This window comes from Balearica regulorum, chromosome 8, assembly GCF_011004875.1.
Source record: "Balearica regulorum gibbericeps isolate bBalReg1 chromosome 8, bBalReg1.pri, whole genome shotgun sequence".
In the NCBI taxonomy this organism is placed as follows: domain Eukaryota; kingdom Metazoa; phylum Chordata; class Aves; order Gruiformes; family Gruidae; genus Balearica; species Balearica regulorum.
The window spans coordinates 28,154,547-28,167,980 of NC_046191.1; the positions used below are offsets into that span (position 1 = coordinate 28,154,547).

At 40.4% G+C, this 13,434-nt stretch overlaps 1 protein-coding gene across 5 annotated transcripts in view; it reads right to left on the reverse strand.

Annotated features, from left to right (window-relative positions):
* Positions 1-13,434, reverse strand: part of DNM3 (dynamin 3) — a 183,153-nt gene that overhangs the window by 47,307 nt on the left and 122,412 nt on the right. For 4 of the 5 annotated variants that reach the window (XM_075760263.1, XM_075760264.1, XM_075760262.1 and 1 more), the window contains one exon: positions 10,506-10,617. The exons of the other annotated variant lie outside the window; for it this stretch is intronic. In XM_075760263.1, the coding sequence (XP_075616378.1) occupies positions 10,506-10,617 (112 nt within the window). The remainder of the gene's footprint in view (positions 1-10,505; positions 10,618-13,434) is intronic. 5 annotated transcript variants of the gene reach the window in all.

Sequence of the window (13,434 nt, forward strand, 5' to 3'; positions counted from 1 at the left end):
ATTGGCCCGCATATACCAGCTCTGGTTCCTGTATAATCCCACAGCTCTAGACACCAACACATTTGAGGCTGCCTGGTGGTGTCATTGTTCATAATCAGACCAGTACCTACACCAAAGCCTGTGACTGGAAAGGCTTCTATTCATTATGTGGAGGTTTATCCTTCCACTGGACAATATCTAGGTGTGCAAATCAAGCAGGGTTTTAAACCATCACACTACAACTGAACGCCAAATTGGCATTGCACAAGACTCATTTTTTCTCGAGATAATGCTGTGCAACAAATGTGACTGGAAAGTTTTAATATTGGCTGTTTAAGGGTCTGATACCTGCCTGACACCTTGTATAACAGCTCATGGTAACTTTGTATCTACCCACCACAGAGCTTATACCTCCCCAAATAATTAACATATGTTATTGGAACTTAGTAGCACATTCAATGACATAATTATCTCTTTGAATTACAAATAACTTGATTATAAAAGAGGAGAAGCAGAGGTTGAGTTTAAAAAAGAAAAAATGTGACGGCAACAGAGTAAGACCACTTGTTTCTCAACTGCAGGAACACGGGGTTTAGGAACAAGGGTATGAAAGTCACCAGAGAATCGCGCTGATTGAACACCACAAAACGTCCATGGCCAGCTGTTCCTAGTGGGAAATCCCAATTCTCTAAAATCGGCGCACTCGATATATCAAGTGCCATGCAATGCAACACGCAGCGAAGGACAGGGAAGACATCAGTCAATCAAAGGCCACAATGGCTCTGGGAAAGAGGTGGGACAGGAACTGAGGAGTGGTCACAGAACAGGAACACATGACATCATGGAAGGAGAGTTACATGAGTGGAGAATGCAGCTCCAGAATGGAGAATTTTACACACAGACCAGGGGACTCGAGTCTGACTCGGCATATGAAAAGTAATTGTAAACCTATCTGCACAAAAAAAAAGGTAGGAAAGGTTAAAGAAATCCAGGATGAACTATGTATCAGACTAGATGTTGCATATCTTAGTTTTTGTGCAAAACAGAGTCAGGGAAAATGGCATTCAGTTTCTCCTGATCATCTCGTTTTCCCTTGTGAATGAGAAAAAAAGAAGTATCTGGCCATTCACCAGCTGCCCTCCACCCTCATGTCCAATGACTACATTTCCTTTTACACTGTAAATGCTACGGAAGGGTGAGCCTGGTGACATTTTTGGCAGAAAAACAATCTTTCAAATTTTTATTTACTCCCAATTACTACTCGGGAGTACATTTTTGTGACTTGGAAGACAAGGAAGATATTTTAGGATAGTCCCAAAGCCTTGTGATACCCACGAGTGTGTTTCCCCTCCTGTTGGGACCCACTCATGAGCGACCTCATACTGTTGCACTAAAGGAGTGGGATCAGACCTTCCCGACTGCAGCTGTTCTGAGACCTGGAGACACAGGGACTCCAGCTGCCACTATCACCCTGGAGTCCAAAGGACCTTTGTGGCAGAGGTTGGTGCAGCACAGTCCAGAAGCACCTTCCTCTCCACCAGGCAACTCTCAGCACTCACTGACCAGGGCTGGGAAAGCATCCTCAGAGGCTGGCTGCCTTCGCCGCCTTCCCCAGGGCAAATCTCGTTAGATGTCCAGAATAGGGCTGACACTCACGCTCCACGATCTGAAACTTCACAACCAGAGAGTTTGCACCTTGCTGTAGAGCTTCAATGAAACCCTTCATCAGAGTGGAAGTGGTGCACAAATTAGCTGCGCCATAAAGAATGAAGAATTTAAAAATATTTTCAATATGCGGATGCCTTGCCAAAAACACAGTGAAAAGCCCACCATGAATATGTTACAGAAACAAAAAAAAAAAAAAAAAGTTTGCTCATTTCTAAATTTCCTGGCGTTCGCTTAATGTCAGCAGTCCCGTTTAACAGCAGAAATGTAAAACCTTGTGACAGCTTTTGAACCCCCGACCCCTGATAGGCAGTTACTTGTTTCGCCGGGACTGGTTTTGAAATCATTCCGTCCGTTGGCCTGCATCTTGTTACAGTCAGTGCAACTGATGCAATACTATGAATCTCTTTTTCCCTGTATATTTTTAACTCTCTCCTGCCAGCAATTATTTTACTCTTACGAGAATATAAACCAGGGCTGCTCTGTTTCTCGGGGAACACTGGGGGGGAACAAGGTTGCATCTAGTTTTTGTTTAAACTAGCAAATAGTTAGGAGAACAAGATGACAGGTTTTATCTGCAACGTTTTTTCACAGCCTTGAAGCAGTGAGGCAGCAAGACAGGGACTGAGAAACAGCCTGCCATTTCATTTCCTCCCTGTCTTTTGGATTGCTTTTGACCCAGCACGTGTGCGCATGCACACTCACTCGCTTGGTCTGCTCCTTTACACCGTGACTTCATTGTAAAATTCAATTCATCTGTTCGAAGCAATGACTGAAACACTGTCTATAAAATTATGGCATTTTTCCACTTAAAAAAAAAAAAAGAAAATAATTTAACACTTCTTCATTTAGAAGTTATTTTTAAACCCAGTTGGCCTGAAACCAATTTCAGTCATAACTGAAGTGGATTCTTCTTTTCCTAGAATTCAATGCCTTCCTTTTCTTAAATATATCAGTTTAAAAAAAAAAAAAAAAGTAAAACCAGTAAACGTACAGTTTACACTTCTGTCTACGCTATTTTACTCTCTGACATATCAGCACAGCTTGCTTTTCAACTTACCACTACACAACAAACCCAAATGAGACTTTATTTTTTCTAGTTCAGGAACTTAACTCGATCAGGGACTTCAGCAATCCCAGAGCAGAACCACTTACTTTCAGTTTGAATCTGGCTGGGGTGCTTGTAGAGCATCACCACAGCCAGTAACTGACTGAGCCAGAGTTTATGTCTGGGAAGTAATCGAAGACCCTTCAGAAACATGGCTGAAATTGGAAAAGAAATTATCAGAGCCTTATTACAGTGCAAAGATACATACGGCTTCTGGCACTACATCTGCATTTACATGTCAATGGCCAAGAATGAAATAAATGAACTGAGTGCGCTGTTGTCATATATGTAGGTAGAATAAGTATCCTGACTTCACTAAGTTCCCTTTTTCCAGGACGGTCTCAAGAGACAGTAGGACATCTGGTCATCTTAATGAAGTAGCTGATCTGGAATCTGGGTTTAGTAAAACTACCCTGCTAAAAAAAAAAAAAAAAAAAAAAAGGAAAAAAAGAAAAACTTGAGTATAAGCAATTAATATGTCACCAAGAAGTATTTTAAGGAATAACATGCAAACTGACCTAGCAGAGAGAGTATTTTCCTTCTCCTTTCAAAGGGAATTCTGCTCTTCCCAAGAGAAAATTCAAACTAATTTACACTGACTTTATATTCCGTGAATGTTCACATGTACAGTATTATCTGCATTGTGACAACTCCGCTGAGATGCAAATATAGGATTTATATACTTCAGTTCTACATGTTTTGTAAAGGCTATCAGCAAGCACAGTAATGCAAAGTAATTAGAAGGTAAGAACTTTGTAGTCACTTTCTCCACAAAAAGTAATTTAATGAGATTTTTATTTTCCAAAATGAATTTTCTCAAGTCTGAGCTCAGCATTAAAGTGTTTGATCCTTCAAATTAAGCAGAAATGATCGGCTAACTCAGGGCTTAAGGATGACAAAGGAATTTTTATACTAAAAATTGTCACTTAGGCATTTTGGGGGGTTTTTTAGTTGTTGTTTTACTGCTTGAGTACCTAGGGAGTTGGAATAAAAATTTCCTAAGGACACAGCATCTCTGTAATCTTTTAAGCTAACAATGTTAGCAGCACGCTGAAGCTGGACTTCATGAGAACGTTACAGGTTTTGCATTGTTTTCAAACAGCAGGCTCTGGAGGGCTGTTTTGGGGGATTTTTTTTGTTTTGTTTTTTTAAATGAGGGTGATGAAGATGGACAGGGGAGGAAGCAAGTTCACAATGGTGGGTTAAGACACTCAGAGGCATTCAGCTCCTCTTCTCCAGTACCTGGACTGAAGCTACAACGCTCTGCGCAATGCTCCGCGCCCGCTCTGCGCAAGGCTGTGGAGTGGAGTTCAGTTTTAATATTAGTAAGATGGGGCTTGCCAACATGTGCTTGCTGAATGAGGTAGGTCTCCATTACCTCATTCTACACGACCCCTCTGCAGATTTTATCCAACAAAGCTTTTGAAGATATATTTATCTTTAACCATGTGAGAAATCTCACTTACATTAATGATTGTGCAACAATAAAAAGTAGAAATAAAAATGATTAGTAGTCCGCTGACGATTATAAACCCTCTTCACTTCCCTTCCCCCCCCGTTTCCTTAGGAACTCATTACTCCAATGTTTATTTTTACTTTTGTAAATCTAAGAGTGCAAAGCTAAAGGCAGAGGTATAAAGCAGCCACAATCTGAATGGGTGGGTACAGGATCTTTACGTATGTACGTATGACATGATCCACAGTACGAATGCCACACCAGGCTGCGCTGGTAGGAGGGTCACAGCTCTGCTGGCTACCCGGTCAATCTGTACCTGCATGGGAAGGAAGGATAATGCAGCTTTGAGAAACCACCATCATCCTCAGCCTGCCACTCTTCCCCCAACTCCTTCTCAAAAACTCTCTTGTCGCCTCTCATCAGGTCTACCCGTTTCCTTTTCTATGCCCCTAAGTGCAGAAGTCTCAAGACGTCTGTGGGGTTTGAGCCCCCGCAGGCAGCTGCAGGTTAATTCTGCCTAATTGGGACACTGTAACCTCCAGAATCCAGCACAAATGACCTGTGTGAAAGAGAAGGGGGGGACGACACACAGATGAGGATACAAGGATTCTTACAAGGAACTGGGTCCAAGAGAAAGATCAGGATGGTTTTCATTGAGATTTCTTTTGGAATTACCTTTTGGCTGACAGCCCAGGCCAGAGGGAGAACATTTCTGACCCTACAGCAAGAATTGCCCTTTGCTCAGAGTGAAAGGAGAGCTAACAGCTTCACCCATTCTCACATCTCACAGGTTTCTCCTATACTTGCTGATGGATATGCTGCCTTATGGCCCGCAACTACCTCTATGTCAGATGCTGCTGGTCCTGACCTCCCCAGGGTGCCCCATAGCTCAGGTCTCTGGAGAACAGAGCTGGTTCGTGCAAGTCCTGACCTCCAGACTCTGTTTCTGCCAGCCCCTAAAGCTCTTTGGTGCCCCTCCTACCCCCATTCCCCTTGACAGAGCATCTACAGTCTAACCTCTCTCCTCTGGAGATCAGATCAGCATCCACTGCAGCAGCAAAGCCTTAAGTCAGCATATCGTAAAGAAACACTATAAACATTACCTTGACATTTTAGTGTACACAGTTAACATTTACATTTCACACCACCTCCTATGTAAAGTCCCTCTCTCCATGCCATCAACACAGCACTTCTCTTAACCCCTCCCCACCCAAGACTAAGAGCCTCTTTTCTCAGGCAGGCCAACAAAAAACAAGATTTTCGGTGCTTCTGAGGCCAGCTACTATGGAGACAGAAGTAGTCAAAAACTGGTTAAAGCCACAAAAATTCAAAGCAGACAAAATTCTCCAACCTTCAGAACATTTAAAACCCACCTGGGTCTTTCCCAAATACCCCAGAAATGCTTCAAGCTCACAATGAGATGCTGCAGGCAATATTTCAGGAGCTAGTTTCAACATTCACTAAGAAGCATCTTTTAATGCTCCAGATACGTCTTCCTAAGGGTTAATATACCAAAACAGGAAAGGGGAGGAAAAAAAAAAAAAAAGCACAAAAGCTGTGTAACTTCTTTCCGTGGTATGACAAACTCTCTCTGCATCATATTCCAAAGTGTGAGATGTGCAATTTCCATTCTTAAGCTCAGTAAAAAGGGCATAAAAAAGTACTAACCATGGGAACTGCTTGATTATTAGTTTATCAGATCAACATCAGCAAAACTGTCTTTTTATGTGCTGCTTAGTTTCAAAAAAAAAAACAAACCCCAAAAACCCTACCATGCATATTTCAGTTCTCCCTCTCCACACCCCACACCCTTCTGCTGCTGTCCAGCTGGAACACATCAAGGGTCTAGAAGCCAAGTCAAATGTTGACCCCACCCTCCTCCATCCATTTTAAGGCACCTTCAAAGCCAGTACACTGATCTAGTTCAGCTTAGCCAACAACGCCAGCAAATCTGTTATTTAAGACTTTAGTGCTGGGTTTTTATAACTGCCCATTAATACAAGCTTTGATGTATGGTCAAAAAATCCAGCTGTAATGAGTTTCATCAGACTGTAGTAACCTTTCCTCAGAAGGTCTTTATTACTATACCTTCATAATCTTTGGTCCCAATACTGTTTTATGGTATCATTCTTACTGAACCGCCTTAAAAAAAAAACAACTCGGCAACACTTAACACATCTCCATCCCCAAAATTAAAACAAAGAGCTGTTAATAGTTTTCTAGAAGACACTTTTGCACCCACGTTTGTAATAAGAGTTTTCTGTTAAGAGTATGCAGGCAATAGTTGTGTGAGCCAAAAGAGAAACCGATTTTCCTGATAAAACCCTTGAGACAGGATACAAAAGGATTTTGTAAAAGGACAAAGAACTTACTCTGTTGTTCCCCTTTGCAGGATGCAGCAAGGAGGAAAGAGGGAAAAAAAAAAAAAAGAAGTATTAGATACATTTATTTTACATGCATTCAGTCTAACTTGCACAGTTCTGGAAACAGCTCAAACTAAATGAGGAACTGAGTTAAAGAACATTCACTGAATCCTTTCGTTAGACAGCTTCCAGGGGAGCGCAGGACATTCGCAAAGGATTTAAAGCGTTCGGCGAAGTTGTAAATTCATGCTGTTTTTCAAAATTTCCTCTCTACACAAACATTCTGATTCCACTTTTGCTTCCTCCAGTGTAAATCAAGAGCAGCTCCTGGGAAGTCGGTGGACACTAACACAAGGGAGAAGAAAACGAGGCCTGAAACAATCTAGGGATGGGACCGCAGCCAGAGGGATTTTCGTGTGTTGGTAATACTGAACTTCCAGTATGCAAAGCAACCCACTAAAGATGTCTGCTTACCCTTGCGTGACAGCCACTCCCTACGACATGCCAATGAATGGAAAGTTTCACGATCAAATGCTTTTTAAAAAGCAAATATTGAACTTTTGGATTAGTAATAAAAATAAGGAGGAGGTGACACTAGGGGAGAGAGGGGAAGAAAGGAATGGACGGTGCTAGGAAGGTAAAGTGCGCAGAGCGAGTTACGACCAACATCTGCGCTATTATATTTTTTTTAATTGTGAGTTTTGCCATGAGCTGGCATGAACAGTGTATATTATACAGTGGGAAGCCAGCCAAAATAAACACCAGCCTGCAGTTGAGAAATACAGTCTGGAAAGGTTAGTCACAAAGTTGTAGTCATTTTTTAAAAAAAGGAGGTTTTTTTGGACGCATCAGTCCAGAAACCCAGCAGTAAAGTCAGCTGGTAAATGGATATCCCGTTTCAAAGTGAATTGGCCACAGGATGATTTATATCAAGCAAGCTGACTTGCATATGGGTCGGAAAAATAAAAACACTGATTCATTGCTATCCGGGTGGCTGTCAAAGCCCACGTCCCGACAAAAGCAAATCTCCTGGGGGAAGGAGGTGACTTGGCAAACTGCAAAAGAATTCGGGGGCTCACAGAGCAACACTGAGGGGTGATTAAAGGTAGTTACCGAGAGAGTGAACGTATGAACATGCGTGTGCACCTCCATGCACAGAGGGCCAGGGACGGCAGGCAAAAGGAAGCGAGGAAATGGAGGGATGGGGTGATATCTGGTCTTTAATTTTTAATAAGTTAATGAGATTTGTTTAGGCAAAAAGAAAAATTAAAAATCAACAACCTTGGACTCAGCTTACGGCATTAAATTAGCACTAGAGACTTTATATTCGTGGCAGCAAGTACTGTATTCATACAATTTTAAGTAGAGCTACTAAAATACAAGAGAAAAATTAATATTCTTAGTTGAGAGATTTGCCCCTGGTGAAAATTCAGAACAAATCTCTCTAATTCAGCGACAAATTCCTACTTCTCCTGCCACTGCAGCAGGAACCCAGCTAGGGGCAACTGCGTTGGTTTTTACATCAGCGTCCTCGCACACGAGCAGCAGCGCTGTTAATGAAAGCACACGGCTTAGCTTTCCAATTCCAGGCTGCGCACACTGCTCTGGCAGTTACAGAAAGCAGGCCAGCTTCACCACTGCAATACTCCAGGTTTACAACACTATTAATCTATTTTTCATTTCTAAGCAGCAATTTTTCTACTTCTGCTGCCAAAGCCTTGGCTACTCAAAGTTACCAGCTGTGACTCGCACATGACAAAGAGCAAGGAGGTCAGACTGGGAAGGGGTTAGGGTACCTCTCTGCCTTTTTAACTCCGGGATCGCAAAGCTGTGGGGAAGCACTGAAGTAAACACAAGTTGCTGCCATTTCCTGGCAGTCTCTCTTACATAAAAATACCGTCTCTAAATCTTCGAAGGAGAATAAAAGACTGGAGGGAGGTGTCTCTAAAACTATTTTAAGTTGTCGGAGGAAGGTGTGAAGCTGTGTATGCACAGGATTTTAATGAAACGCTGCTGATTTTTATTTAAGTTCCACTGAAGTTTCTCAGGTACCCTGAGCCTTGGAGCTTTGGCTTTACGAAATTCAAAACTTTAACAGCGGGCTCGCGGTCCGTGTTTGGACCTCCAGCCGTGTAGTGCTTTGCAAGACTAGGGTAGCATCAAGCATCGTTCCTGCACAGCTTGACAGACTACTGGGTGAATTTCAAAACTAGAGGGGTTTGGAACAATATTTTTTTTTTTTTTTTTTTTTTTGTAATGTAAAGATAATTCCAGCTCAAAGGAGAACTGAATTTTGACTCCTCCTACTTTTGTCTTTCAAGGAAGTCTCTCATCTTGTATCTAAGACTTCTTTGACAGACTAACTTAAACAAAACCAATAATTCTTCAAAAACATATTTTGAATACAAAATATTTTTAGGGGGATGGGAGAGAGAGGAAGACAGAAGAGAAGATTAGAAATCCAACTAGTTTGTCTTGTTTAAATATAAAGTAACAGATATATGAATATGATAAACATGTCACAGAATACAAGATTAAACCAGAGGAGGCAACGTGCTGTTTTGACATCATTATTAAAACCTAAGCAAGGAAAAAAACCTAATATGCTATTTTGATCCTAGTAATTAATTAGGTAACCTCTTAAAACTAATCATTATAAAATGACTTCTGATGGTCTTAGATAAGAACTGATCTACTGGGACAGGCAACTTACTGAAGAGTGATCAAATTTTTACTTTTTTTTTTTTTTAAAAAAAAAAGTAAAGTCTCCTGCTAAATTCATATTTGACCTATTTTAAAGAATCATCATCATCATCACCACTGTTTATTCCTACAACAACTGGAGAATCCAGAAGTTCAAGGATTCCCTGATTTATCTTTTGATGGTAGCCTTGAAACGTGGTATGAAGAGAAGAGCTGAGGGTTGTTTGTGCGCTTAAATAGCAGCCAGAGGTGATGCAGACAGAATTATACTGGAAGCCATGGAAGAATCAGAAATATAAGGGAAATTTGAGGAATAAAAAGGTGAAGAAGGTGGAAGAGCACAAGACCTGGACTCAAGGGGTCCGGCCTTCCCATGGGAAACAAGCAGGAAGAAGAACAAATTTTATCAATATCCAAGCATCATTTCTCGGAACAGATCTTCCATGGAAGAAATCTTGCAGACCAGGAGACCTACTGACAAAAGGTGAACCATGCATTGGAGAAACTTTCAAAGCCTCAAATGACAAGTATTTTTGCTAGACAGCCTTCTCTCTGGATACATCTCCTCAAAACTTCACTCGATGTTAAATATCAAAATAAGTAAGTCCAAAAAATACGAAATGGTAGTTGGGCACATTCCATTTCCTGACTTTCTGTCTTTTCTGTTAAATTGATAGAGGCTTTTTTTTACTGTATCCTGTTCAATTTGCTCCACATGACGATTAGCTGAGTAAAACTGCCTTTGGAAAGGTTTAGCATGTCTTTCATACACAAAAAACCATGCAGTGAATCAGTAAAATAAATATACATGATTGCCTGGAATGCTTCTGTCAGTTCTGTAATACAGAGCTTGAGGGAATAAACTCTTCAAAGCACATCTTTACCTTAGAGGACATTAATAGAAACAATGAAGCTCAGGAAATCCCAAATTGCTCAATGCTTTCACTACGCAGATCCAATTAATAACATTTTGGAAGGTTGGGTTAGTTGTTTTTGGTTTTGTTTTTGCTTTTTTGTTTGTTTTGGTTTTTTTAATATTGAGGTTTGATGCACAAATTGGATCTTAAAATATTTCATTATGAATATTCCAAAATTACCACAGAAGAGTATAAGGAAAAGACTACCATTTCTTGAGATATCTTGCAGACATTGTGTTTTCCCAGATGATACGATTGTTTTTTCTGACTCAAACAGAGCAGCTACTGGAAAACTAGTGAGCTGTTTAACTTACTGAGGATTTATCAGGATAGACACCGGCTCGTAGCAGAGATGCCTTCCAGCTATCCACCTCCTCTTGGGAGTCACAGGCTAGCTCAAGGAAACGGTAATCCTTGTAAACATTCCTAAAACAAAGAGCACCACATTGTAAAACTAGCATTTTACTACTCTGTATCATGCATACAGCATTTTAAATTAAAAATCCTTTGGGATCAGAAATTACTTGGTAATTGTTTTGGACAACAGACTTTATGGGACAGGTGCTTGTTTAATAATTACATGGAGTACTTAAAAATATCTTAGAATGCTACAGCACAGCTCTGGAAATAATAATCATCTGAAAGCACCGTGAAACTACTTAAAATCAATTTTTCAGCTTTTGCTGGAAATGGAGCACTTTTAGGAAAAAAGGCTGTTGTGATACAGAGGACAAACACATAAGACACGTCAACAAAAGTGCACGTCTTGTGACCGATTCCTGCCAAAATCAATAAATATCAAAATAATTAACGATGCAACTTTTTCCCATGTTAAGTCCTTTCAGTACATTATATACTCCTGTCAGTCTTTAAACATCATCAGTAAAAGGGGAAAGAAGACAATGATAATCAAATACTTTAAACAAACAAAACAAACCTCTGATGTCTGTCGTCCTAGTAAGAAAATTGGGGCACATTTAAATAACACCTCTTGCAGGTAGTTCATGTAATTAGATAAATATAGGGAATCACTTAATGGAAGAAAAGAGAAAGGAGGAAAAATACATAAGCCATAGGAAGGTGGTACTTGTAAATTCTCCAATAAACAGAACAGATTTTCCCCTTACGGTTTAGCCATTAGTTTCCGAATTCAAATTCTATATACAGACCAGATCGCTGTAAATTTGTCAGCCAACAGTCTTTTTAGGAAAGGCCACAAGCTTAGCTGACAAAGGTTAGGAAACCACATTTTGCTGGATCTTAACAGTTGCAGAAGAATCATTCTTCCATCGCAACCAGACTGTTTTCCTTCCTTAGCAAGCCATGGAGAAGGGGGAGTGGGGATGGGGAGGGGGGTTGACAGAGATTACTTCACTTTCAAAGACAGCAATGACAAGGGGTTCTTTGGTTTCATTATGCAACTACAGAGGTCATTTCTACCCCATATTTTGAGAAGATCAATTTGAATACACTATAGAACCAGGAAATAAAGCTATTATTATCATCACTGCCTAGACAAATTTCTTTAGCATGCCGGGACCAGTGGGATTTCACCGTCACGCTGCCGGAATACAACTGACTTGATGTAATTCCCACTCACAGAAGCGCTTCTCCCTTACCAACAATGTCACCAGACAGCTCCTAGCCCTGCTTTTTGGGGCGGTCTCAGGAAATAGATGGGTAGAAAAATTGTAGTTGAACAGCATGTGTTCGAGCATGAAGAAGTCTGCAAGGGGACAAAGAGACGCTGCAGGGTCAGGTCCCAAAGAACTCAATAAAAATAAAGAGAGAAGCAAAATGAAATTGCCAGAGAAAAAATGCTTTAATTTATTGTTAGGAGAAACTTTTACTGAGATAAGTTTTTTGGCTAAGTCAACTAAGCAGCTATAACTTTGAAGAAATAGGAAGCTGAAATGTTAAAAGGGTAGTCTCAGAAAAGATGACTAAAAATAACAATAGAGCAAATAAAGGTTGTAAAACACAGTGATAGGGAAGTTCCAAAAATACTTATCTGCAAGAGCAAAACAACACAACACCAGCTTATGAAAACATTTTTTCAGGACTGTCACGTTATATATTAAACTTTTTGCCATTTTGTGACTTGCTACATCAAGCGCAGCCATACGAGAAGGGATTTTAGCCAACTGCTTTGAATGCACGGGAGCTGGCAGTCCTGCATTCCTGTCTCCATACCAAGACTTTTCATAGGTCTAGGGACCTATGGCCAAGCAGTTGATGTCTCCAGCTCTCCAAGGCCCCTCTCCCTGTAGTACCAGAGAGCTCCACCATTTTAGAGTAGCCAATCTTACCCCCCACACACCACAAACGACACAAGTTTCAGCATAAGTGAGGAACTGAAGGATGTATGCACTGATCCAGAACTCACAGGAAGCTTGCCGTAGGGTAGGCAAGTGGATGCTTGCCTCCCAAATCAGCTCTACTAGACTCCCTTTGCCTTTCTTTCTTCCAGAAAGGCTGACAGGCACAGGAACCTTTCAAAGGGAAAAAAAAACCCCACAGAGTAACTTCTGAAAAGACTGTGCCCTTTTTCTCTTACTAGTGGAATCTTACAAAAACACATTAACATGTTTTACTCATTAGGAATCCACTGGCATCTCATGGAAAGCTGTAAAAACGTTCTTGAAAACAATCGAGATTTTCTGTTTTGTTCTCTCTTCCACTTTTTAAAATTGCTGAAGATATCAGCACAGAAACAGTTACTACTCAATCCTCACCTACTTAGTCCATATGGAATACGGTGAGGTCATGTTATCATTGTCATCTCTCTAACAGCTAAATGGGATGTTATACATCAAAGAGAATGATATAACACAGAATAGCAAGAAGTAAAAAAAGATGAACTCTCAACAAGACAAATCTTGTTGATATTCAGGCATCTTTAAATCTAAGGGACTGTAGAAACAAAACAGATACAATAAATGGGAACAGGCCTAGAAGTACAATTTGTGTGCAACATTTCCTTTGAATTTTAACATTTTTTAAATGTGAACACACAAATGGAGAAGCTGTGTGCAAAGCTACATGCATATACCACATCTACCCATGCTGCTTCCTCCTGTAGAGTCTCATCGTTGTAACTTAATATCCTGCATAGTATACAAAAATATATCTATAGTAGCATTCCTGGAAATTAACATACTACTACTTTTTTTTTCCCAGAGTGAAAAATACAAAGGGTTACCATTTGTTATCTGCAGGTTTTATTATACTCTAGGTAAATAA